This window comes from Vitis riparia, chromosome 15 (genome assembly GCF_004353265.1).
Source record: "Vitis riparia cultivar Riparia Gloire de Montpellier isolate 1030 chromosome 15, EGFV_Vit.rip_1.0, whole genome shotgun sequence".
Taxonomy (NCBI): domain Eukaryota; kingdom Viridiplantae; phylum Streptophyta; class Magnoliopsida; order Vitales; family Vitaceae; genus Vitis; species Vitis riparia.
In genome coordinates, this window is record NC_048445.1 from 2,612,058 (window position 1) to 2,632,337 (window position 20,280).

At 33.2% G+C, this 20,280-nt stretch overlaps 3 protein-coding genes across 4 annotated transcripts; 2 read left to right on the top strand and 1 right to left on the bottom strand.

Moving 5' to 3' along the window:
- Positions 1–4,055: 4,055 nt before the first annotated feature.
- LOC117932217 (putative glucose-6-phosphate 1-epimerase) lies at positions 4,056–7,878 on the top strand. Its single transcript, XM_034853335.1, has 8 exons — positions 4,056–5,160; positions 5,333–5,407; positions 6,002–6,058; positions 6,149–6,312; positions 6,540–6,674; positions 6,881–6,983; positions 7,246–7,345; positions 7,456–7,878. Exons 1-8 carry the CDS (start codon positions 5,050–5,052, stop codon positions 7,647–7,649), a joined length of 939 nt encoding a protein of 312 aa, XP_034709226.1. The 5' UTR covers positions 4,056–5,049; the 3' UTR covers positions 7,650–7,878.
- Positions 7,879–8,391: 513 nt separating this feature from the next.
- Positions 8,392–13,731, bottom strand: LOC117932218 (exosome complex component RRP41 homolog). The gene is made up of 13 exons (XM_034853336.1): positions 13,637–13,731; positions 12,774–12,841; positions 12,321–12,367; positions 12,155–12,215; positions 11,441–11,479; positions 11,279–11,346; positions 11,012–11,090; positions 10,891–10,927; positions 9,881–9,997; positions 9,679–9,764; positions 9,157–9,246; positions 8,923–8,983; positions 8,392–8,686 (listed from the first exon to the last, which is right to left on the bottom strand). The coding sequence occupies exons 2-12, from the start codon at positions 12,825–12,827 to the stop codon at positions 8,936–8,938; spliced, it is 726 nt and encodes a 241-aa protein (XP_034709227.1). The 5' UTR covers positions 12,828–12,841; positions 13,637–13,731; the 3' UTR covers positions 8,392–8,686; positions 8,923–8,935.
- A 3,286-nt stretch (positions 13,732–17,017) lies between these two features.
- On the top strand, positions 17,018–19,608 carry LOC117931675 (NDR1/HIN1-like protein 13). Of its 2 annotated transcripts, XM_034852683.1 has the most exons (3): positions 17,018–17,225; positions 17,691–18,518; positions 18,961–19,608. In XM_034852683.1, exons 2-3 carry the CDS (start codon positions 17,794–17,796, stop codon positions 18,974–18,976), a joined length of 741 nt encoding a protein of 246 aa, XP_034708574.1. In that variant the 5' UTR covers positions 17,018–17,225; positions 17,691–17,793; the 3' UTR covers positions 18,977–19,608. The 2 variants fall into 2 exon arrangements, with proteins under 2 accessions (XP_034708574.1, XP_034708575.1); XM_034852684.1 differs by lacking the exon at positions 18,961–19,608 and having other exon boundaries at positions 17,691–18,522.
- Positions 19,609–20,280: the final 672 nt, after the last annotated feature.

Genomic DNA, 20,280 nt, shown 5'->3' on the forward strand with positions numbered 1-20,280 from the left:
TTTCGCCCCTCACTTTTTTCACTGTATGAGACCCCTTTTATATACCATTGTCTACTCATGATTCCCACACTTGATGATACCAATAAGGTGCCCCCAAGTGTCTCACCTCTATAATCACTGAATCATTTGAAAAAAGAAAGGCAAAATTTTGCTGGAGATTTTGTTTCTTCACACTAATATTAGCGCTAGGATGGGCAGCAGGCTTCCTCACTGTTGGGTGAGACTTCGAAAAGATTTATTAGAGGAGGTAGAAGAAGGTTTAGGGTTTTGTTTGATACCTGTGAGAACAGGTGGGCTAAGAAGTGTGAAGATGGATGGAAGAAGTTTTTGGCATTATATTATTAACATCTTCATTTGTGCTTACACCCAAACCTCTACAAAAAAGAACATGCATCATGGCAGAAACATAGATTATAGAGTAGACAACCAGACAGTGGGGAGCAACATGATCTTTAAGGTTGTAAGGGCTTGTCCATTGAGAATGGTTTCTTCCGACAAATTGTGAGGGTAGCCCATGGGGAAGGTGGAGGAGGGTATGTCATTTGTGGGGTGGGGTCTTTTACACTTTTGCTTTGCTCTTGCATTTTCAAATGAAAGCAAAAAATTATATTTTAAAGAAATTATTTTAGTATTAAAAAAGCTTCATCCAATATTAAATAAGGTAATTTTATATTAATATTTTGTTTTAATAATTAGAAACTCTTCTCCAATTTTATATATATATATATTTAAACTAAAAATAATTCGAAAAAGCTTGATCAAATAGAGTCATATATCTCTTAAAACAAATATTTTTATAACTAAAAGAGAAAAACACTTCTTATTAAAAAGCTCTTAGCCTTGTGGCATTCTAAGCAGATATGGATGAGAAGTACCCTCTAAGACTAGGGGTTGGACCAGTTTTCGCATGGTCCAAACAGCGGGAGCCAGTCTTTGTTGAAGTCAAAAACAAAGAAAGTGAGAGAGAAAAGAAGAGAAAGTTTGAAAGGCATGCGGATTAGACCATGTCATTGCCACGCAAAAGACTACAAATTCAGTTGAAGTCTACTTTCTAAATTTTTTTTGTGAGCTTGACCGTTGGAACAATTCTAAAAGCAGCTGCTTTTACCTTTTTTTTTTCTTTTTTTTTTTTGTTATTCTATTTTTTAAAAAGAAAAAATTTATTTGATTATTGGATATTTAAGGAATTGACAAATTCTTTGATTTGATTATTCCAAATGGCTTTTTCAGAGGTGGTAGAGGTTGTAGCTCCCTTTTTTTTTTCTTTGTTTTTTTTTTTTTTTCTTTTTTCTTTTAAACTTATCCAAAGAAGATGAGGCTAGGTTGATCTATATTATTAATTAAATAGGAAGATTATCTTAATTTATTTTACTAATTATAGAAAGTAATTTTAAGGCAAGTCTTTACACATAAAAATAAGTTTTTCAAGTGAATTCCTTCCATAGTGTGACATAATTTTGTTATCATAATTTATGATTTAAAAAATGAATTTAATATAAAATATTTAAACATGTTTTTTAAAAGATAAATTATTTTAACTTGTGCAAAAAGTTATTTTATAGGTATTAGGGGATTACTCGATCTTAGATACAATTTAATCGTCATAAGCATAATAAAGAATTATTTGGTTTAAATAAGAGTTATCGAAAGATCTATAAACTCATTTCGAAAGCATTAGGGGTTTATGTAATTTGTATTTTGTAGTGTATTAGGCTATGTAGTTTAAGATTAATAAATTTATTTTATTCATTTGAGTTTAAGATATTTCTAGATTTTGTAAGACTCGATATTGCAATATGATCAAAATCTCCATGAATGGTCAAGTGTTCGTGAAGTAATCCAACGTCTAGAATTCTCTAAAATCTTGGAGATTCATTTTTATAATTTTTTAAAACTTTATTGTGGGAAAATTCAAGATTTCACCAAATTCTTCAACTTATAAAAAAGTTTTTGATTTGATGCTACCAAGAATAAAACTTAAAAATAATTTTCCCCATGTAAAACCATGTATCTTGGACTATTGGATTGGTAATTAGAAGTTTTACATTTTTTTTTCCAAATCCTTACGTGTATAAATGGTTTTTCGTATAAAAAATTATATCTTTGCTTGTGTGTTACTTTATTGAAAATAGATAATTAAATAATTGAAGATATTATTTTTCTTTTGACTAAAAAGGTTCATTTAGTCACTCCTAAACTAAATTAATCAATTTTCTATCATCATAGTTTATTTTTTGATAAATAAATTATTTTAACGTGTAGAAAAAGTTATATCATATTTAATAAAAAAAATTATAATATTAATTATAATTTTTTCTTTTAATTTTATGATTTTGATATTGACTTTAGTTGTGAGCTAACGCCAAAATATATATATATATATATATATATATATATATATATATATATATATATATATATATATATATATATATTCCTAATTAGATAAAATCTATTTCTACAAATGATTTTGGCATGGACTTCTAACCAAGCCCAAATCAAACATTAACATGTGATTTAAATTTTGGCTAAAATCAATATTAAAAAATTATTCCAAATTTTGAAAAAATAAAAAATAAAAACACATCTATCCCATGAGGGCCCACAGAGTCAAAGGCTGGCAGCCACATGATTCAGAAGGAGAGGACAACCAAACAGTAGAAAGATTGCCTCCCATGTGTCTCCTCTCCAATTTCAATGCATTTTCCTTGAACCCCCCATTTCCCATTCCTTGATGTTCATCACTTTATTCCCCCCTTCACTTCTTGCCCCCTCACATGTCTCATTTTCAACCACCATGGCTAGCTACAATGTCTTGTATTTTAATTATTGTTAGAAGTGGTTTCATACTTCTCTCTCATAATTTTTATTTTTGATTAATGGGTTCATAAAATAGTTTTATTAAATAAATATTGATTTTACAATTTTAATTCTATATAAAATTATATTTCCAACTCAAAAGTTTAAACTATTAACTAATTTTAGTATATCTCGAAAAAGATTTTCACAAACCCGATTGATCAATGAATCATTCTTTTGAATGAAAAATAAAATAAATCATTCCCATTTACTTGGATATTATCCATTCTGAATTTTTAAGATGACTTAATCGTCTGAGTTATTATATTATTATACTTATTATTCAAGATTATGTGAATACATCATCAACTATTTTTTAATGGTGTGGAATATGAACATGTAGAAAAATTGCCAATGCTTGGGACTCCACCAAAACAACTTTTTTTTCTCAAATGAAGAAAAAGAAAATTGTACTTTTTCAAAACCAAATTCCTCTCTTTCTAATTGGGTTGGCTTGTCATGACTCATGACTCTATGTCACATTTTCAATTGAGGAAAAGTGCCTTCCCATTCACCCAAAATGGACCCTTCCACAAATTTGGTCTAGGGTTTTGTTTTTGTTCAAACTTGATAAAATTTAAACTCATATTAATGAAATATGATATGCAATTGTTTAAGGATACAAATTTTTAAATATTAAAAATATTTTCTAAAATTATTATCAAATAAATTCTTAATTTATTTACAATTAAATAGACTCTTACAATATTTTAACAATTTAGAATTTACTATACCTTTTAGATATTAAAAATTAAAATAAAACTAAATGGTTTCTATAATAATCTATTAAAATCAATAATATGTTGACATAAATATTATTTTATTTTAATAATAACCCAAATTTATATATATATATATATATATATATATATGAATGGTTGAGTATAAAAGTTGAATTCGATGGCCATATAATTTTGACTAAATGGATCTCGATAGTGAACGGATTCATTATAATGAAAAGTTACGAACCTTATCCAATATTTCTCAACTTGTTTGGACCCCAAGAAAATAATGGGTGTGGGAGATAGATTTTGGCAAAAAGAAACGGTATCCATATAGCAGACAAGATCCTAGACAACTTCATTTATTTATTTATTTATTTATTTTTTCTGTTAGTTGTAATCTTAAAATTCTTTTTTTTTTCTTTTGAAATTTTGACCGTTTGTACAGCATGTACATATACTTCACGTATCTCAACGTCCTCGCCTCGTCTAGCAGAGGAAAAAGAAAACCGGTTTTTTGTCCGCACATTTTCCCTTATTTTCTCAGTGTTTCTCAGCTTCGACAATCTTTTCTAAGAATCATTTTCCTTCAAATCTTTCATTATTTACACAAAGTTTTATATATATGAACCCTTCTGGAAGAGGGGTTGATTGAAAGATCATCTCTTCCCTTGTTTTCACGTGTTGAGTTTTGAATTTTTCTCATTTTTCTCTCAAATGGGCATTGTTTTAATGGGTCTACTTCCTCTTGCTTTTGGCGTTCCCAAGAGGATTTTGTTGGAATTTAGTTATTAGGGGAATTTGGATTGATTTCACAGACACTCAGTTTTCTGAAAAATCCAATTCTTTGTTGGATTTTTTGAGATTTGGAGGCTGTATTTGGGATTTGGGATTAGTGTTTAATTCTTTAAGTAGAAAGAGTGAGAGGTTTGGTGAAATTTCTTCGTTGAAGTTAGAACTTGGGATTACATTTAGGGGTGCTTTGTTTCCTTTTGGATTACATTTGATTGATTGTCTTATTTTATTTTTATGTAAATAGGACAATCTCTGTGGATTTGTTAGTGTATTTTAGCTTGGATTTTTGAGGATTTGTCATTTATTTCAAGTGCCAGATGTTCCTATATTTAGGCTTAGGGTTTCTCCGATAGTTCTCTCACAAATTAGCATTCTAGGGGTTTCTCTAGCAAGAGGGTTTTCTGGATCTGAGAAAACCGCTGCATAAAAAGCTTAGGAAAGTTAAATTGGTAGCTGGTTTTTCGCTTTTGGTTCACGGGATCGCAAGGTTGTCACAGGATAGGTGTTGGGTTGTGTTCTGATTTTCAGCTAACCCAGTGACTTTATTGCTCCCTTTTTTCTATATCACCGTCAGTTTTTCATGCTCAAGAAGTGGGATAAGAGCCTAGAATCCATAGGAGTCTGAGTCAGTTTCTAGATTGTAGAGAGACCAAGAAGGAGGAGAGAGAGTAGAATGGGGCATTCTGCAGCAGTTTGGGATCATAGAACAGCAATTGAAGTTACAAAGGACTGGAATGGGATCGATCAGGTTGTGCTCCGGAACCCGCAAGGAGCTTCAGCACGGGTTACTCTCTTCAGCCTCTTTATTGCTACTTGATCAATTACAGTGATGAATTTGAAGAATTTTAGCTTAATGGTTTTATCTGTAATAGAAAACTTTGTGTTGGGTCTGATGATAATTTATGTTGAAATGGTTTTGGTTTGATGGTGTGATGTTTTTCTTTTGATGATTTTAGGTTAGCTTGCATGGAGGCCAGGTTACTTCTTGGAGAAATGAACAAGGGGAAGAACTTCTATTTACTAGCAGTAAGGTTTGGTTTTCCAATCCCACCTGTCCTTTAGGTACTCCAGTTATTGTTCTATTCGGGTTAATTTCTTAATTGGGCTGTCTGGCCGCTACTGATCCAAACAAGTTCTATTGAGTTTTCATCATTACATGGCTCGATATACTGCATTCTATAGTTGTGCTAACTTTGATTTTTGATAGAAATTTGCATTTTGACTGTTACATACCGGTGCTTATGACATTTACTGCACTGTTTGTTGGACCGAGCCAATAAAATCATACCCAGCAGCGTGTTGTAACATTGTTTGATAAAAAACTAGGACATGGCTAAATGAAGGATTCTTTTTGGACTTATCCAATTGAAATGATCTTCTTGATTGTGTTGGCCCCGACTGATATTGATGATCTATGTTAATAGACAAAAGATATTTTGGGTTACTGAAACTACAAGTTGATCACTATTAGATGATCACCACAGACCTACCAGAAACAGGTAGCCATCAGTTGAAAATTTGCACATGCTGACTACATTCATGAGATAATTTGTAAATCACCAAGCAGAAAAAACCAAGAAATGGATATGCAACTGATTTATTATCTGTTCTTGTGTCAATTGTAGGCGATCTTTAAGCCCCCGAAAGCAATGAGGGGAGGAATCCCTATTTGTTTTCCCCAGGTATTTTCAATCCTGTTTTTCATGGCAAAGCAAATAATGGTCTTTGGACATCTCTAACTGATGGTAGGTTTTATACCAATGCTTGTGAAGTTTGGAAACTGTGGATCACTGGAACAACATGGGTTTGCAAGGAACAAGCTTTGGACAATTGATGAAAATCCTCCACCTCTGCCCCCAAATGATTCCCATGGCAAATCCTTCGTTGACTTACTACTCAAGCCAACTGAAGAAGATCTGAAGGGCTGGCCACATAGGTACGAACTTAGACAAGGTGGAATCTCTAAATGTTTCACCATATAAAGCCATTAGCGTCAAATCTTGTGATACATGAAGATTCAAATAGCCTCTCAGAACTTCATCTCATTATGTTAAGTAGCTTTTATGTATAAAGCTCTTGCATGTTTGATCGAGTTCGTCTTGTTTAAGTGTGTGGTTGTTAACATGACTGCATGTTGCTCACGTACCTCTTTCTTTGCCTCAGTTATGAGTTTCGTCTGAGGATATCTCTTGCAGCAGATGGAGTTTTGACCTTGATATCGCGCATCAGGAACATCAATGGCAGGCCATTTAGTTTCTCTTTTGCTTATCACACATATCTGTCAGTTTCCGACATAAGGTATGGAGGATATTGTTGAATTAAAAAGTAGTTTGTACGCATCTATACAGTTACTTTTCTTTCTCTCCTCTTTTACATCCAACAATCATAAATGAGGCAAAGTATGGGATACCTGTGTTGTCAAGGAGGACTAACATCAACTTTTTGTTTAATCTCATGCAAGATATATGGTATTCGGACTTTTATAACGTGATTTATATCCACAGTGAAGTGAGGATAGAAGGCTTGGAAACCCTTGACTACCTAGACAACCTTTGCCAAAGGGAGCGGTTCACAGAACAAGGAGATGCCATTACTTTTGAATCTGAGGTCAGCATCCTCTTGATTACTACAGTATGACATGTTAAGGATTTATATTAGTGACTATATCAGGAATGGAGCTAAGCCACAAAATTTCCTTAGGGTGGGGACTCTAGAGGATTGGGAAAATGTCGGTCATGGCAAAATACCAAATTTTGTTTCATTTAAAGTTGCATGAATCAATGTCCATTTTCATTTTCTATGCACTTTTGGGTAAAAGGAGTGAAGCTTGGATGAGCATATTTTTTAGCATATTTTCTGTCCCTTGCAGGTGGATCGGGTGTATCTTAGCTCATCACATTTGATTGCCGTCCTTGATCATGAAAAGAAGCGGACATTTGTAATAAGAAAGGAGGGCCTACCAGACGTCGGTGAGATGCCTTTGATATGTTATAAAAGTTAAATTTATGAGTTTTGACTTGTGGATGGTACATGGGGCTCAACTCAGATCTATGACAAATTTATTTCCATATCTACACAGTGGTTTGGAATCCATGGGACAAGAAATCAAAGGCAATGGCAGATTTTGGCGACGAGGAGTACAAACAGATGCTTTGTGTTGATGGGGCAGCGATTGAGAAACCCATCACCTTGAAGCCTGGTGAAGAATGGACCGGGCGTTTGGAGCTATCAGTTGTGCCTTCAAGTTTCTGCAGTGAGTATCTAGATCATTAGAGGGAGATGTCACTGAGAAAACTGTACAAGTTGTGGCCCCCAGTTGTTAGTTGTAATTGTCCAAATCTACTTTTAGACGTGTTTGTAGTGTTAAAACTCAGAATGAAAATGTAATCAAGTTGCAGTTTTCTGAGACCAGGGTCATGAGAAATTACCCCCCTGTAATTGACTAGAAAATTCCTTGATTCTTTTTCAAGAACGGCAGCTGAGCTGCCTCCTTTTTTTTTTTGTTTTTTTCTAATTGTTTTTGTTTAGATATGGAAGATTCCCATCGACCCAAGAAAAATTAGAGATGAATTGAAATGTGAAAGGAGATCTGGTTCCATGAATTTGGATAACTTTGAAAAAGGTGGTCAAACTTGTTTGGGGGAAAGGAAAACATTTTCTTTGGAAATGACTCACAAAGTTGCATTAGGTCTAGCCTCTTACGGTCTTACCCACCTACGATATTGACTTGGGTGTTGTGTTTGGGAAAAGGCAGAGTTTATTTGGAGATTACGTCTCCAATTGCTTCTACATTTTCACCATCAGCTTTCGTCTCTTGTGGAAATCAAGAATTCCTCCCACTTTTGCTTTCCATAGAAACAGGTGGAGCCATCAGAAGGAGCTTGTTTCTGTGGATTCCTGTTGATCTGCATATGTTAATACTGAGCAAAACATTAACCAACTCATCTCAGAATACGATAATTTTTGGGTATCAAAACCCTGTTAATGCAGTAGGATGTGATGCAGAACCCAGAAGTATCAGATGTCAACAATTTTCTTTTAACACAACTACCTTTTTTCACAAAGATATTGCATAATACAAAACTGCAGTTGTCTGAGTGTTAAAGTACCAGAAAAGTATCCCAAAATGAAAACAAGAGGACTATGCAATGACCCTAGTAAAAGTTTTGAGACATTGTACAAGCTGATTTTAGCAAACAATGCCCGCCAATTCCAGAATCCAAGAAAATTTCCATGTAAAGATCAGACGAACTGAAAATTAACACTGAGCAGATGACCATGGAGGCAACACAGGCTTTTACATCAAATACCTGAAATAGAAATTTTAAGCAAACCGTAAGCTATACGATGGTATGGTAAATTGTTATTTTTGTGTCTTCATCAGTGCCGTATTACTTCACGGCTCAATTTTGGAATGATTTTTCTGATTTAACATAGAAAAGCAGTTTCTGGGTCAAATAATTGTGTTGAAAAGCAGAAACCAGCAGTCACTATCCTTCTAAAATACAAAATTGAGGCTTCAAATTGGGGGCCTTTAGCTTCTTACATTGATTTTTAAGCTATGGACCTCGACGATACTCCAGTTGCTTGGTATTCTCTAATAATACCTGCCAACCACACCAACAAAAGAGATACCAACTTTTTCAAAGAAAGAAAAGCAAGCAATGATATTGATGTGAATGAGCATGCTTGAATGCAGAGTCACAAGATTAAATTTTAAAATGGAAGCAAGACCAATATTGTGTTTGACTACGAGCAAATCAAGTTGAGATTTTCTTACTTCTCGAATGTAATTTGCTATTGCCTTGCAGCCTTCTATTGCAAGTTGCATGACATTTTCAAAAATATCCATTGGTAACTTAGCATCCATCTGCAGAGAAACATCACAAATGAAAACCTAAGAGGAAATCTTAATGTCTCCTTACTTGAGCAAAGTCCCTCGCCCAAATAATGAAAAATTTCAATACCAAACTCATTCGAGTAATGCAAAAAAGGCAAAACGGGTTAAAGAAGTTGAATGTTGAGGAAAAATTCTAGCTTCAAACACATGATAAAAATTACATCTGATCCTAGAACCATAAGATTAAAAGGTGGTAAAAGGAATCCATAATTCATATGTTTTTCCAGAATATTTGTTTGTAACATGGGAAAAGGTTTCAAAAGAATAAAAGCTAGGAAAGAGCAGTTTTGCAAATCCTAAAACTTTGTCAATGTTCAAGTACAGCAGGAATAACCTGAGATGTTAATTAACAAAAGGAAATAGTGAAGATCAGAAAAGAAAATGAAACTATGAGATATGAACCTGAAGAAGAGTCACTTTGTCTAACTTAGGTAGAATTCCTACAGTAACATCGGGACCTCCAGCACTATCTTCAACATAGTTCAGATCTGCCGAAATAAAAGGTTTCAATTATAATAAAACCTGCTATAGAATCAGATGAGAACCCCATTTGGAAATGAGATATAGTTGTGTAAAGGTGAGGGAGAAGGATGCACTGGTTTACCAAGTAGTGGAGTGCTGTTAAGGTATCCAGCACTACATGAAGTAACAAGATCACGCATCGGAATCCCAGCATCAGCAAGGGCCAAAGTTGCAGCATTGATGCATGCAGATCTTGTTCCTGTAGGCAACTGACGCCTCAATTAGGGAACCTTTTTCCCATTCCAGAAGATGGACTCATCACATCAAAATATTCAATCAGCATATTTACATATGATAACAGAACAAATTGAAGTAACAGGCCTCCCAATTAGTGTTCCAGGATATTAGCTCCTTTGTCACACTCAACACAGCAATCAATCATATGAGAGATCTCCAAAACATCATGTTTATTTAGCCTTTTAAACAGATTAAACTTTAAATAGCTTCCCTCACTGTAGGCTCACCAAAAAGATTCCACAACAATAAAATGGAGGATCTGATGTTGCTAAATTTGCTAAGTTATCACTCATCTCACACATTCCACGGGGTAAGTGTGTTTGTACACTACACACATGCCATGTTATCACTCATCTTATGCATGCCATGAGGTAAGGACGTGTATAAGCATGCCATCACATACAGAAAGATGGCAATAAATACCCAAGCAAGCACATATACAAGCCATGTTATCACTCATCTCACAAATGCCATGAGGTAAGTGCATTCATGCATGCTCACACATGCACACACACAGAGGGTGAAAATAAATACACACACAGACACATGCTAAGTTATTTATCATTCCACATCATGCTATGAGCTCGGATAAACACACACACAATCAAAGGGTGATAACTACACACATGCATGCATACACACATGTACAAATGCCATGAGGTATGTTGTTCACATGTGCACACACTGACATATTCTCACTCATCCCACAAATTTCATGAGGTAAATGCATGCACACACACAAACAGAGGGTGATAAATATAAAAGCTAAGTGAAAACAAAAGCTAAATAAAAAGGAACTCTGCAGTCATCAAGAAGTTCACTGTATAGGCACTCCTAATTTGAGTTTTGAGTTACCTCCATCTGCTTGGAGAACTTGAACAAAAATGTCTATCTGCAAATTAGACAAGCAAGGCTTCAGTGAAAGATATTGTACCAACTCATGGAGGAAAATTCCCATAAAATAATGTGGTTGCACCTGAGAACGAGGCATTAGGTGTGTTAATATGCATGCTTCCATAGTTTGGCGAATAACTAGAGATATCTCTGTGGATCGCCTGCAGGTAACAACAAAACATATATACAATATTAAAAGAAGTCCCCCCTTATATATAAATATATAATATATTTTAATTTGCTCATGCAGCAGATGCATTCATGTTCAAAACCAATCAAAATCTTTACCATGACAAATATATCAGAAACAAGTGACAGGAAAGTAAAATGATAAATAACAGAGAATAACCTGTCACCCTTTGGTTTCCTCATACGATCTCCAGTGCTAAAATTAGCCATTGTATACTCACAACGAACCTGGAAAGACGTATTAATACTGACATGATATAAAAACCATAGATGAATGGACCAAAAAACAAAAGAAACAACATTATAACCAAAAACATATTACCAGTGCCTGGTCACTAATTTGCTGGCTCCTATTTTCAACCTGGAAAACAGAACAGATCAGTCAAAACATATAGAAGCAGCCCATTCTATAAAAGTGAATATAAAAACCATTGAACAGTTTTACAGTGATAGGTTATAGATAAAATGAGAGACAGAAAATTGAATAGACAACACACCTGCAGTATAGCATGCCTATTTTAAATATCTGGAGTGTATTAATATCGAATTCTTCAATTTTTCCCAACCCCAAAGAGATTGGATCATGGTTATTTGTTTCCCAAATACATACCCGAATATCACTCAGAAATCTTTTACAAAACAAGGTCTAAGGACATATGCTTAAACCTCAACAAAGAAATTAAGTTGCAGTCATTGAACCACAAATATTCATCTTGTTATATCTTAATTAACTCATAATGTTGTCCATTCAGGAACCTTCATAATTTCCTTTCTTTTCAGTATACTTTGTAGTTCGCTCTTGAATTTTCAGACCAGTAGCTGTGGGTCTCCCCATCTTTCCCAAACCCTGTATGAGGTAGAAACTCATCTTGGGTGATGCACACCCAAACATATGCAGTGGTATGGTGGGAATTTTGCTTTAAGTATTAAGTCCTTGATTGAAAGAAGATAGATCTCCTCCCATTTTTATGAAACTAATGCTAAAAAACAGTTGATGATAGGAAGATTGGGTTAGAAGGCATTAATCTAAGGGTACCTCTCTAGGGCCATACACTGCAGCAATTACTTTGGTGTTGCCCATCTCAAAAAATGCAGAACTGCAATTATGTAACAGTTGAAATTAAAAAGAAAAAAGAAAAGAAAAGAAAAATAAAAATAAAAGAAATGCCAGAAGCTATATTAGCAGAACAAAATCTTAGTACCCATCTGCCTTGGCCACAGCACCAATCTCTCCTCGTATCTGCCTCATCTGAGATTCCCAGAAGGAAAAAAAAAAAAAAAGAAGTTAATGGGTCATTAGGCGCCTGAGAAAATGGAATTTAATTACATTATCCATCTGTTTGCTTGCCAAGAAAACTGACAAAGATAAAAAGAAACACGATGTGAAATTCAATATTTTCCACCATCTAGAAAATGAGGAAGACTTCTAATTAACTTGGCCAAATATCTGACACAACATAACAAAACTCATTAACAATGCTTTTTGGAGCCAGGGTTTCAATTTTCTTTTCTTTCCCTCACTATTTCTCAGCAATCAAGCAGGCCATAGTATGTAGTATACACATGTTACATATGGTCATAAACACACTATCAGTATATTTTTTTCAGGAAAAACATCAACACAAATACATGTAGAAAGAGGGAGAGAAGAATACCTCCATGGGACGGCGGCCATCCAAGCGAAGTCCTTCAGGGCTCACAAACTCCATAATAACTACAAATCCTGAACTAAAGAAAAGTTCAAGTTGTAAATAGTAGGAAAATTTAGAGGACCGTTAGTTTACAAAATAACAAAACGCAAGGAAACCCTAATTCAAATAAAAGAATGACATTTAGCATCACTGGATAAAACTAAAAAAATACAGTAAAAAAAAAAAAAAGGAAACATGCAAGAAGGGATTTAAACCCCAAACAGAACTTCTAATTATGTGTCATGAGATATCATCAAAAAATGAAAATTAAGGAGAGAAAACCCAAGACCTCCCAGAGAAAACCTCCTCCCTTGATCACATACTTCCCAATCATGGTTTCAACTTCGGAAATTGAAAACACACAGATTACACATTTACTCACGAAATTTCAAATACAGAAGTACACTTTCCCAAGGAGAGATGACTCCTGATGCTGAGAGTATCATCTGAATGGAGTGATATAAAATCCATAATCTTTAAAAACAGCTAAAAATTGCTTTTTCAAACAAATGTTTCAGAACTATTAGCCTGATAATGCAATTTTCAAATTTGGGTGTGGCGCTTGTATCAATAAATACATGTTTACAGCTTACAATCAACATCAAGATTCAAGAATAAATTGAAATTTTCCTCGAAAACAATCACTTGCCCAGAAACCCTTTAACCAAAAGCAAGAAACCGAGCAAACCCAAATCAATCCTCACCAACAATTATCAGAAATGCACAACAGAGAATGAAACTCAATTAAGGTACGATGATAAAGAAATTCCAAAAGATCATAAAAAAAAAAAAAAAATAGGGAGAGCAAAGAAAGAGAAAAACGAAACCGTTTAGGCCTAGAAGTGGTGGCCGGTGGAGGCGTATCGATGGCGAGGGCGACCAGTGCTCTCTCTCCTTCCGGCGAGGTGTAGGGTGAACAGCACGTTCGGGGTTTTGCAAGGGTTTTAAATTAAAATTTCATTTTTTTTTCTATTTATTTTATTTAGGCTAAATTATGTTAGTTTTTAGAAAATAAAATTTTCATCAAGTGTAATTTTAAATTTGTGAACTTAGCAATATTTCAACCGTTAACAAAATACAAAGATTAGTAAAACCGTCAAACCCGTTTGAAAAAACATTTTTTTTAAAACAATAGTTTATAAAAACTAATTTTAATTTTCATAAAATAAAAATTTATTTAGCAACATAAAATATTTTTAATCTATTTTTAATATTTTAAAATAATTTTTATGTCTAATATTTTATTTTAATCATCTTATATATTAATATAATTATTTTTTTAAACAATCTTAAATATTTTATAGAAACACAAATCTTTTATTCTTAAAAATATAAAATATAAAATAATTTTTTTAACGCATTTTCTTAATTATATTTAAAATAGTTCCCAACCCGTAATTTAAAAACAAGGAAAAAAAATGGAAAGTTTTCCTAAATTTTTTATTTTATTCTTAAAAATAGTAAACTTGTAATTATTTTATATGTGGACAAAAGATGGAGAAAATGAGTGTATTGGCCCAACCCAATCCAACTCACTTTTTGGTTGACCCTAACTGTGTGTCTGACTTGACTGCCACCCCGGCCCAACTACCGTATTGGGCCGAATCTGGGCCCAACTACCTTATTGGGCCGAAGCTGGGCCCAACTCTTATATATAAAGTTATATTAATATTGGAATAAAAATTTATAGATCAATACTAAATTTAATAATAATTAAAATATTTTGCCGACAAAAATTTTAATTAAAGTAAGAAAAATGGACTGAGCAACCATCATGACAATGAAGACCCAACTCCAATAGCGGCCTCCCATTTCCCCAAATTAAATAAATTTTCTAATTCAATTTCTATCCTCATTTGCAAAATGACTAAAAGGCCCTTGCATTCTCCAAGATATTAGTATATTACACTCGCCCCCACGTTAGAGCAGCAATGGACGTGTTTCATTGACCGTTTGGAGTCTTCTGAATGGATTTGACTCATTTTATACATATATTTATCCTTCAAAATAGTTTAATTTTTAATATTATAATTAACGGCTCTTTTGGGGATGATTTTAAGAGGGATTAGGCATGATTTCTAATCCTTATAAAACTGTTTTTTTTAATAAAAATGAAGTGTTGGATAAAATTTTGAAAACCATCCTTAATAATTTTTCAAATACTTCAAAAAAAAAATTATTTATAATTTTTTTATATATACTTATTATCAAAAATCATTATTATTATTATTATGTTAATATATTCAAACACCACTAATAGTTTTATTAAAAGATTCATGAATCATCTCTATTATTTATTTTCAAAATTTTTATTGTTTATATAATTACTTTTATTTAAACAAATACGAAAAATAATTTCTTATTCCTCGACTAAATTAAATAAACTATCATTAATTTTTAATGATAGTTTGATAATTATGCTTTTAAACGGTTTTTGTTATATAAAATAAAAATATTAATGAAAATAAAAATATATTTTTTAAAAATAAAAAATAATATATTTTCATACTAAAAAGCATTTCAAGTTCATACAAGCTTTTGTTTATAAAATATTATATAACAGTTTTTAAAAATTATTTTCTTTTCAAAACTATTTTTTAAAAATACTTCAAAAATATAACCTTAAGCTTTTAAAAAGTCCAATTAATAATCAATATTCACTTTCTCTTTTATTTATATATATATATATATATATATATATATATATATATATATATGATAGTTTTGAGGTCTACAATCTTTTTCCTTATCTACCATATTTTAATAACGTGAGGCCATGCTATGGTGGGCGGAAAAAGAAAAAAGGCGGTCGGTGTTGTTGGGATGGGCATGTGGATTCTAATGTTGTCATTTTTTCCAGGCATTTTGTATTAATTTTGTTTGAACCGTTGGGTTGTCTGCCACTTTGGTGGGTCATGTATCGTTTCAATTTTAGTGCCAGGGGGGAACATACATACATGATTGCCTTCCGAGAAAATAAAACTCATAAACAATACTTTCTTTTCTAGGTCATAATCCATGACCTTTTATCATCATTATAAAATGCCTTTCTACACAAAATCAATAAAATTTTCATTATATATTGTTGAAAGTTTATTCAAAAATAAAAAATAAAAAATATTTTAAAAACATAAGCATCCAATTCACTATATTTTCTAAATTTATTTTTTAAAAATATTTTTAAATTAAAAAACAAAAAACAACTTTTAAAAAATATGGTCAAAAAGTCCTTTTATTTTTAAAATTTGATAAAAATAACTTATACTTATTTTTAAATATTTTTAAAAATGATTTTATATAATAACAACCAATGTGAGAAATTTTTAAAAACAATTTTCTAGTTTTAAAAATAGAAAATCGTTTTTAAATCCTACGACTAAACAAACTTTTAAATTTTTTAACTAGGGGAATGAAAAGTTTATAATTATAATTTAATGAATAAATTATAATAATTAATAAAAAATAGTTTTTTTCTTCTAATCCATGAATATAGTCCCGGACCACATCAAAAATGACCAAAAGCCCCAACTGTGTGATGCGATTGCTTCTGCGTTACATAAACTGTGTACTACAGTGACATCGATTGTAAATAAGGGCCGCGGTTAAGGGTATTGGCGTAATTAAAGAAAGGCTTTCAACGTATTCTTCTGGAAGTTGTCGTTAGCGAAAACGACACCGTACTGGATAACGGCTGCCCAGAGCCCGTCCACGTGGACGAACGAGTAGCATTCAACTCCGCTCCACCATCACACCTGTAATTAGATCGTTAAATAATAATTATATGAATTTACACTATTACTATACTGTCCTTACACAAATATGAATTTCCAAAACTATCCTTCATATCATAATGTCAGCTGTCTCCTACTTTAAATTTTATTATGATTTTTCATATGAATTAATAATTGCATCTTAGTCGTTAGTGTTGGGTTACAACTTTAATCATATTTGGTCACTAAAATTTTATAGTATAAAAGAATATTATATCTAAGTTTTAGTATCAATAACAAATATTAATATACAATTTATAATGATATTTAATAAATTTATTTTTATTTTAGTTTGTAGGAATTAATTTTGGTTTGTTAGGAAGGGTATTTTTATAATTTGGAAAATGAAAGAGGAAAGCTGGAGTAGAGAGCTGAGGAGAAGAGTGGCAGAAACTTTCCCGCCATGTCAGCATATGAGAGCCGCGCGTGAATCTCGCTGATTAAATTTCTGCCACCCCGAGTTTTCCATAACAAGACAATCTTTCTCTTCTCTCTCCTCTCTCTATCTCTGGACTGTTTGGTCATATTCTCCTTCTCGTCAGATCAGATCTCCCAATCTTTAATCTCCTTCAGTTTCTCCATCAATTTTGGGCCGCATCTTACTGGATTTCTTTCTCGAGATTTGCTCCAATGTGCTCCTGTTGAGGTTTGTATGTCTCTGCATGTTATTTTCTGCCTTTTTTTTCTTTTAATTTCCCTTCGTTTTTTCAAGATTGTTTCGGATTTTATTGCGTGTAATTCGATTCAAATTTTGTTGTTCATGATTGAGTAATCTGGATTTGCATCACAAGTTTGGGAGGATTAATGACATTGAATTCTCAGATTGTGTTGGATTCCATTTCGGTCATCGCTTGTTATTTCTAACATCAGATACAGCCTCATTTAATCTGCATTCAATTCTACCGGAAACAATTATCAAATTTTCACGGCCGTAATGGGGAATTTTTTTTAATGTGAACATCACATTTTTCCGTTCGGTCGGCGAGAAGATTTAGAAACAAAAGAAGTTCAACTCAACTGAGCCTAATTCAAGTATCCGGCTCAGTCGAGGCGACTTCTCAATTCACGGAAACCAAAACAAGCGATATGAACAATTTTCGTTTTTCTGCAGGTTTGTCGGCGACCAAATAGAGCAGGATAAATTTTGCTTTTGCAGGATTCTCGAGAGCCATACAGAGCATAATTAAAAAAGAAAAAAAAAATCGAATTGAGGAATGGCCGAACCGCCAAAACCAGTTCTCCAGAAACCACCGGGTTACAGAGACCCCAACGCGCCAGTGCGGCTCGCCCCGAAACCGGGGCTCCGAAAGCCGATTCTTCCTTCAACGTTTCCAGTGAAGAGGAGGCGCAGGAGCTGCTGTCGTATCTGCTGCTGCTTCTTCTGCATTTTCTCTTTCATTCTCATAATTATCCTTTTCCTTGGTGGAGCATTTTTCTACCTCTGGTTCAATCCGAAAGTTCCGGTTTTTCATCTACAGTCTCTCAAGATCCAACGCTTCAACGTCACCGTCAAATCTGATGCCACATATATAGATTCGCAAACGGCCGTCAAGGTGGAAGTGAGGAACCCTAACGACAAGATAACGTTCAGATACGGCAAGACAAGTGTGACGCTGACCGCTGGGCTTGGGGAGGATGAGACCGAGTTGGGATCGGGGAGTTCGGGCGAGTTCACTCAAGGGAAGAAGAGTACAACGGTCGTGAAGTGGACTGTCCATGAGAAGAATGTCTTGGTCGCTGATGAGGTTGGAGCGAAGCTGAAGGCTCGGTACCGAAGCAGAGCTATGGTGGTTTCTGTGGTGGTTCGGACTAGGGTCAGTTTAGGTGTGGGGGGTTGGAGGATAGGGACCGTGGGGATGCATATTTCATGCGGGGACGTCGCCTTGAAGAAGCTCGACGGTGGCGACATGCCCAAATGTACCGTTAATGTGCTCAAATGGTAAGAATCTTCATACTTCCTATAATCATGTTCCCTTCTAAATCTTATTATAAAAATCTTTGAACTTTGGATTAAACCCTGATTTTATTTTTCGGCACACATATAATTTCTGTAATTTAAAAAAAAACATATTTAAAATTATTAGACTTTTATCTTATATTTTCAAACTTCATGTCACTTCTTTCCCTCTTTTATATAAAAACTAAAAATCACAAAAATTATAAATTTTAAAGCAATTATTATTATATTTGATTTTTATTTTATTTTCCCTTTTTCTTTCTGCATTTGTGATTCAAACATAATCCAAGAGTTCTGAAAAAAATATAAAGTGGGGTTTGGTACTATTAATTATAAATTAATGCGATGATTGCATGGGTGAAATGTCATGGTCTATACACTTGATTTGCTCACCCTCTGATCGAGTGGGTTGCGTTGTTTGCAGGATCAACCTTCACTGAAATCGTTTTCACTTGAAGAAGCTGAGGTTGGGGTGGGGTTGTTTATATATATATATATATATATATATATATATATATATATATATATTATATGTATGTGTATAATCTAATATTTATATACACCTATATTCTTTCCTTATATAGAAGAAAAGATGGACACATGGGTTTTTGGGTTTGATTGAATTTGTTGGGATTTATTCCTTTCTTTCTTATTTTGCTTCAAAAAGGCAAAAAGGAAAATAAAATAATAATAATAATAATAATAAAATTCCTTTTGAATGGATTGATGGAGGATCATGACAGCTGTCCGTTTATCATTACTTCAGAGAACAGAGAAAGGGAAAAAAAGGAGATAAAGGTGTAACGTGTATTCGAGAAACGTATCACAAGATCCATAAAAGAGCAAAAAGAAAAAAGAAAGAAAAGGGCAATGGAAGATTGAAAGTGGCCCTCGAGATTGCCACTTTGCTTAGTGAGAGAAGATTCTTACATTCATTTAGGATTATTGAGTTGTGATTTTAATCATATTGTAATCGATCATTGTGGAAAGATAATCTTTATTTCTCCCCTTTTGTCCTTTGCTTCGTGGGATTGAAATCAAACGAATCCAAATGATCATGTTCTTTTTTATAGTTTCCCATTATTTATGATACTATTTTATAACAAAAAAATAATAATATTAATTCTCATTACCACGTAATAATTTAAATATTTAGGTGGATTTGAGAAAATGATTTTTTTTTTAATTTATAATTTCAGGCTGATTTTGTAATGATATAATATAAAGTGGGAGTTATGCCGACACTATAATGCCTTTTGTTTAGGGATAAGATTGGATTGGAATTGCAGTTGTCAAATCCAACTTTAAATTTCTTGTTCAGAAATCGTGCGTGAATGTTCTTTTAAGTCGGACCATAAAGATTGGTAGACTTGAAGGACCCTTTCGGATGGCCTGGCCCTTATTTGTACTTGGAATCATTATTGATGTCTTGGAAATACGGTGTCACACAATCCAAAATAAAAACCGTGTACAGTACATTTTCCAAAGAAGAAAATCCAGGGTACTAATTTCAATAGCCTTAATATAACTAAATCGACTAACTCCCCTCTTCATGTTATGAATTTTAAACTTGTAAAGAGGAATAATGAAGATTTAGATATAATTAATAAAAACTTCTTATAGTTGCAAAATGTAAGGTCCTAGAAGTCTAGAGGATTTCCTTTGAAAGTTTGGGAAGAGGTTTGTAAACTTAAATCTAAACTAGGATTAGGAATTAGGAGGAATGAAGATGTTAATAAAACTT

What these genes read in the sequence shown, in the direction of transcription:
- LOC117932217 (XM_034853335.1), top strand. Translation starts at nt 5,050, where the DNA reads ATGGGGCATTCTGCAGCAGTTTGGGATCATAGAACAGCAATTGAAGTT. An exon ending in TTCTATTTACTAGCAGTAAG is followed by an intron (nt 5,408 to 6,001) that starts GTTTGGTTTTCC and finishes TGTCAATTGTAG; the next exon opens with GCGATCTTTAAGCCCCCGAA. An exon ending in CCATTACTTTTGAATCTGAG is followed by an intron (nt 6,984 to 7,245) that starts GTCAGCATCCTC and finishes TGTCCCTTGCAG; the next exon opens with GTGGATCGGGTGTATCTTAG.
- LOC117932218 (XM_034853336.1), bottom strand. Translation starts at nt 12,827, where the DNA reads ATGGAGTTTGTGAGCCCTGAAGGACTTCGCTTGGATGGCCGCCGTCCC. An exon ending in GCTGTGGCCAAGGCAGATGG is followed by an intron (nt 12,216 to 12,320) that starts GTACTAAGATTT and finishes ACATAATTGCAG; the next exon opens with TTCTGCATTTTTTGAGATGG. An exon ending in AAATTAGTGACCAGGCACTG is followed by an intron (nt 11,347 to 11,440) that starts GTAATATGTTTT and finishes ACGTCTTTCCAG; the next exon opens with GTTCGTTGTGAGTATACAAT.
- LOC117931675 (XM_034852683.1), top strand. Translation starts at nt 17,794, where the DNA reads ATGGCCGAACCGCCAAAACCAGTTCTCCAGAAACCACCGGGTTACAGA.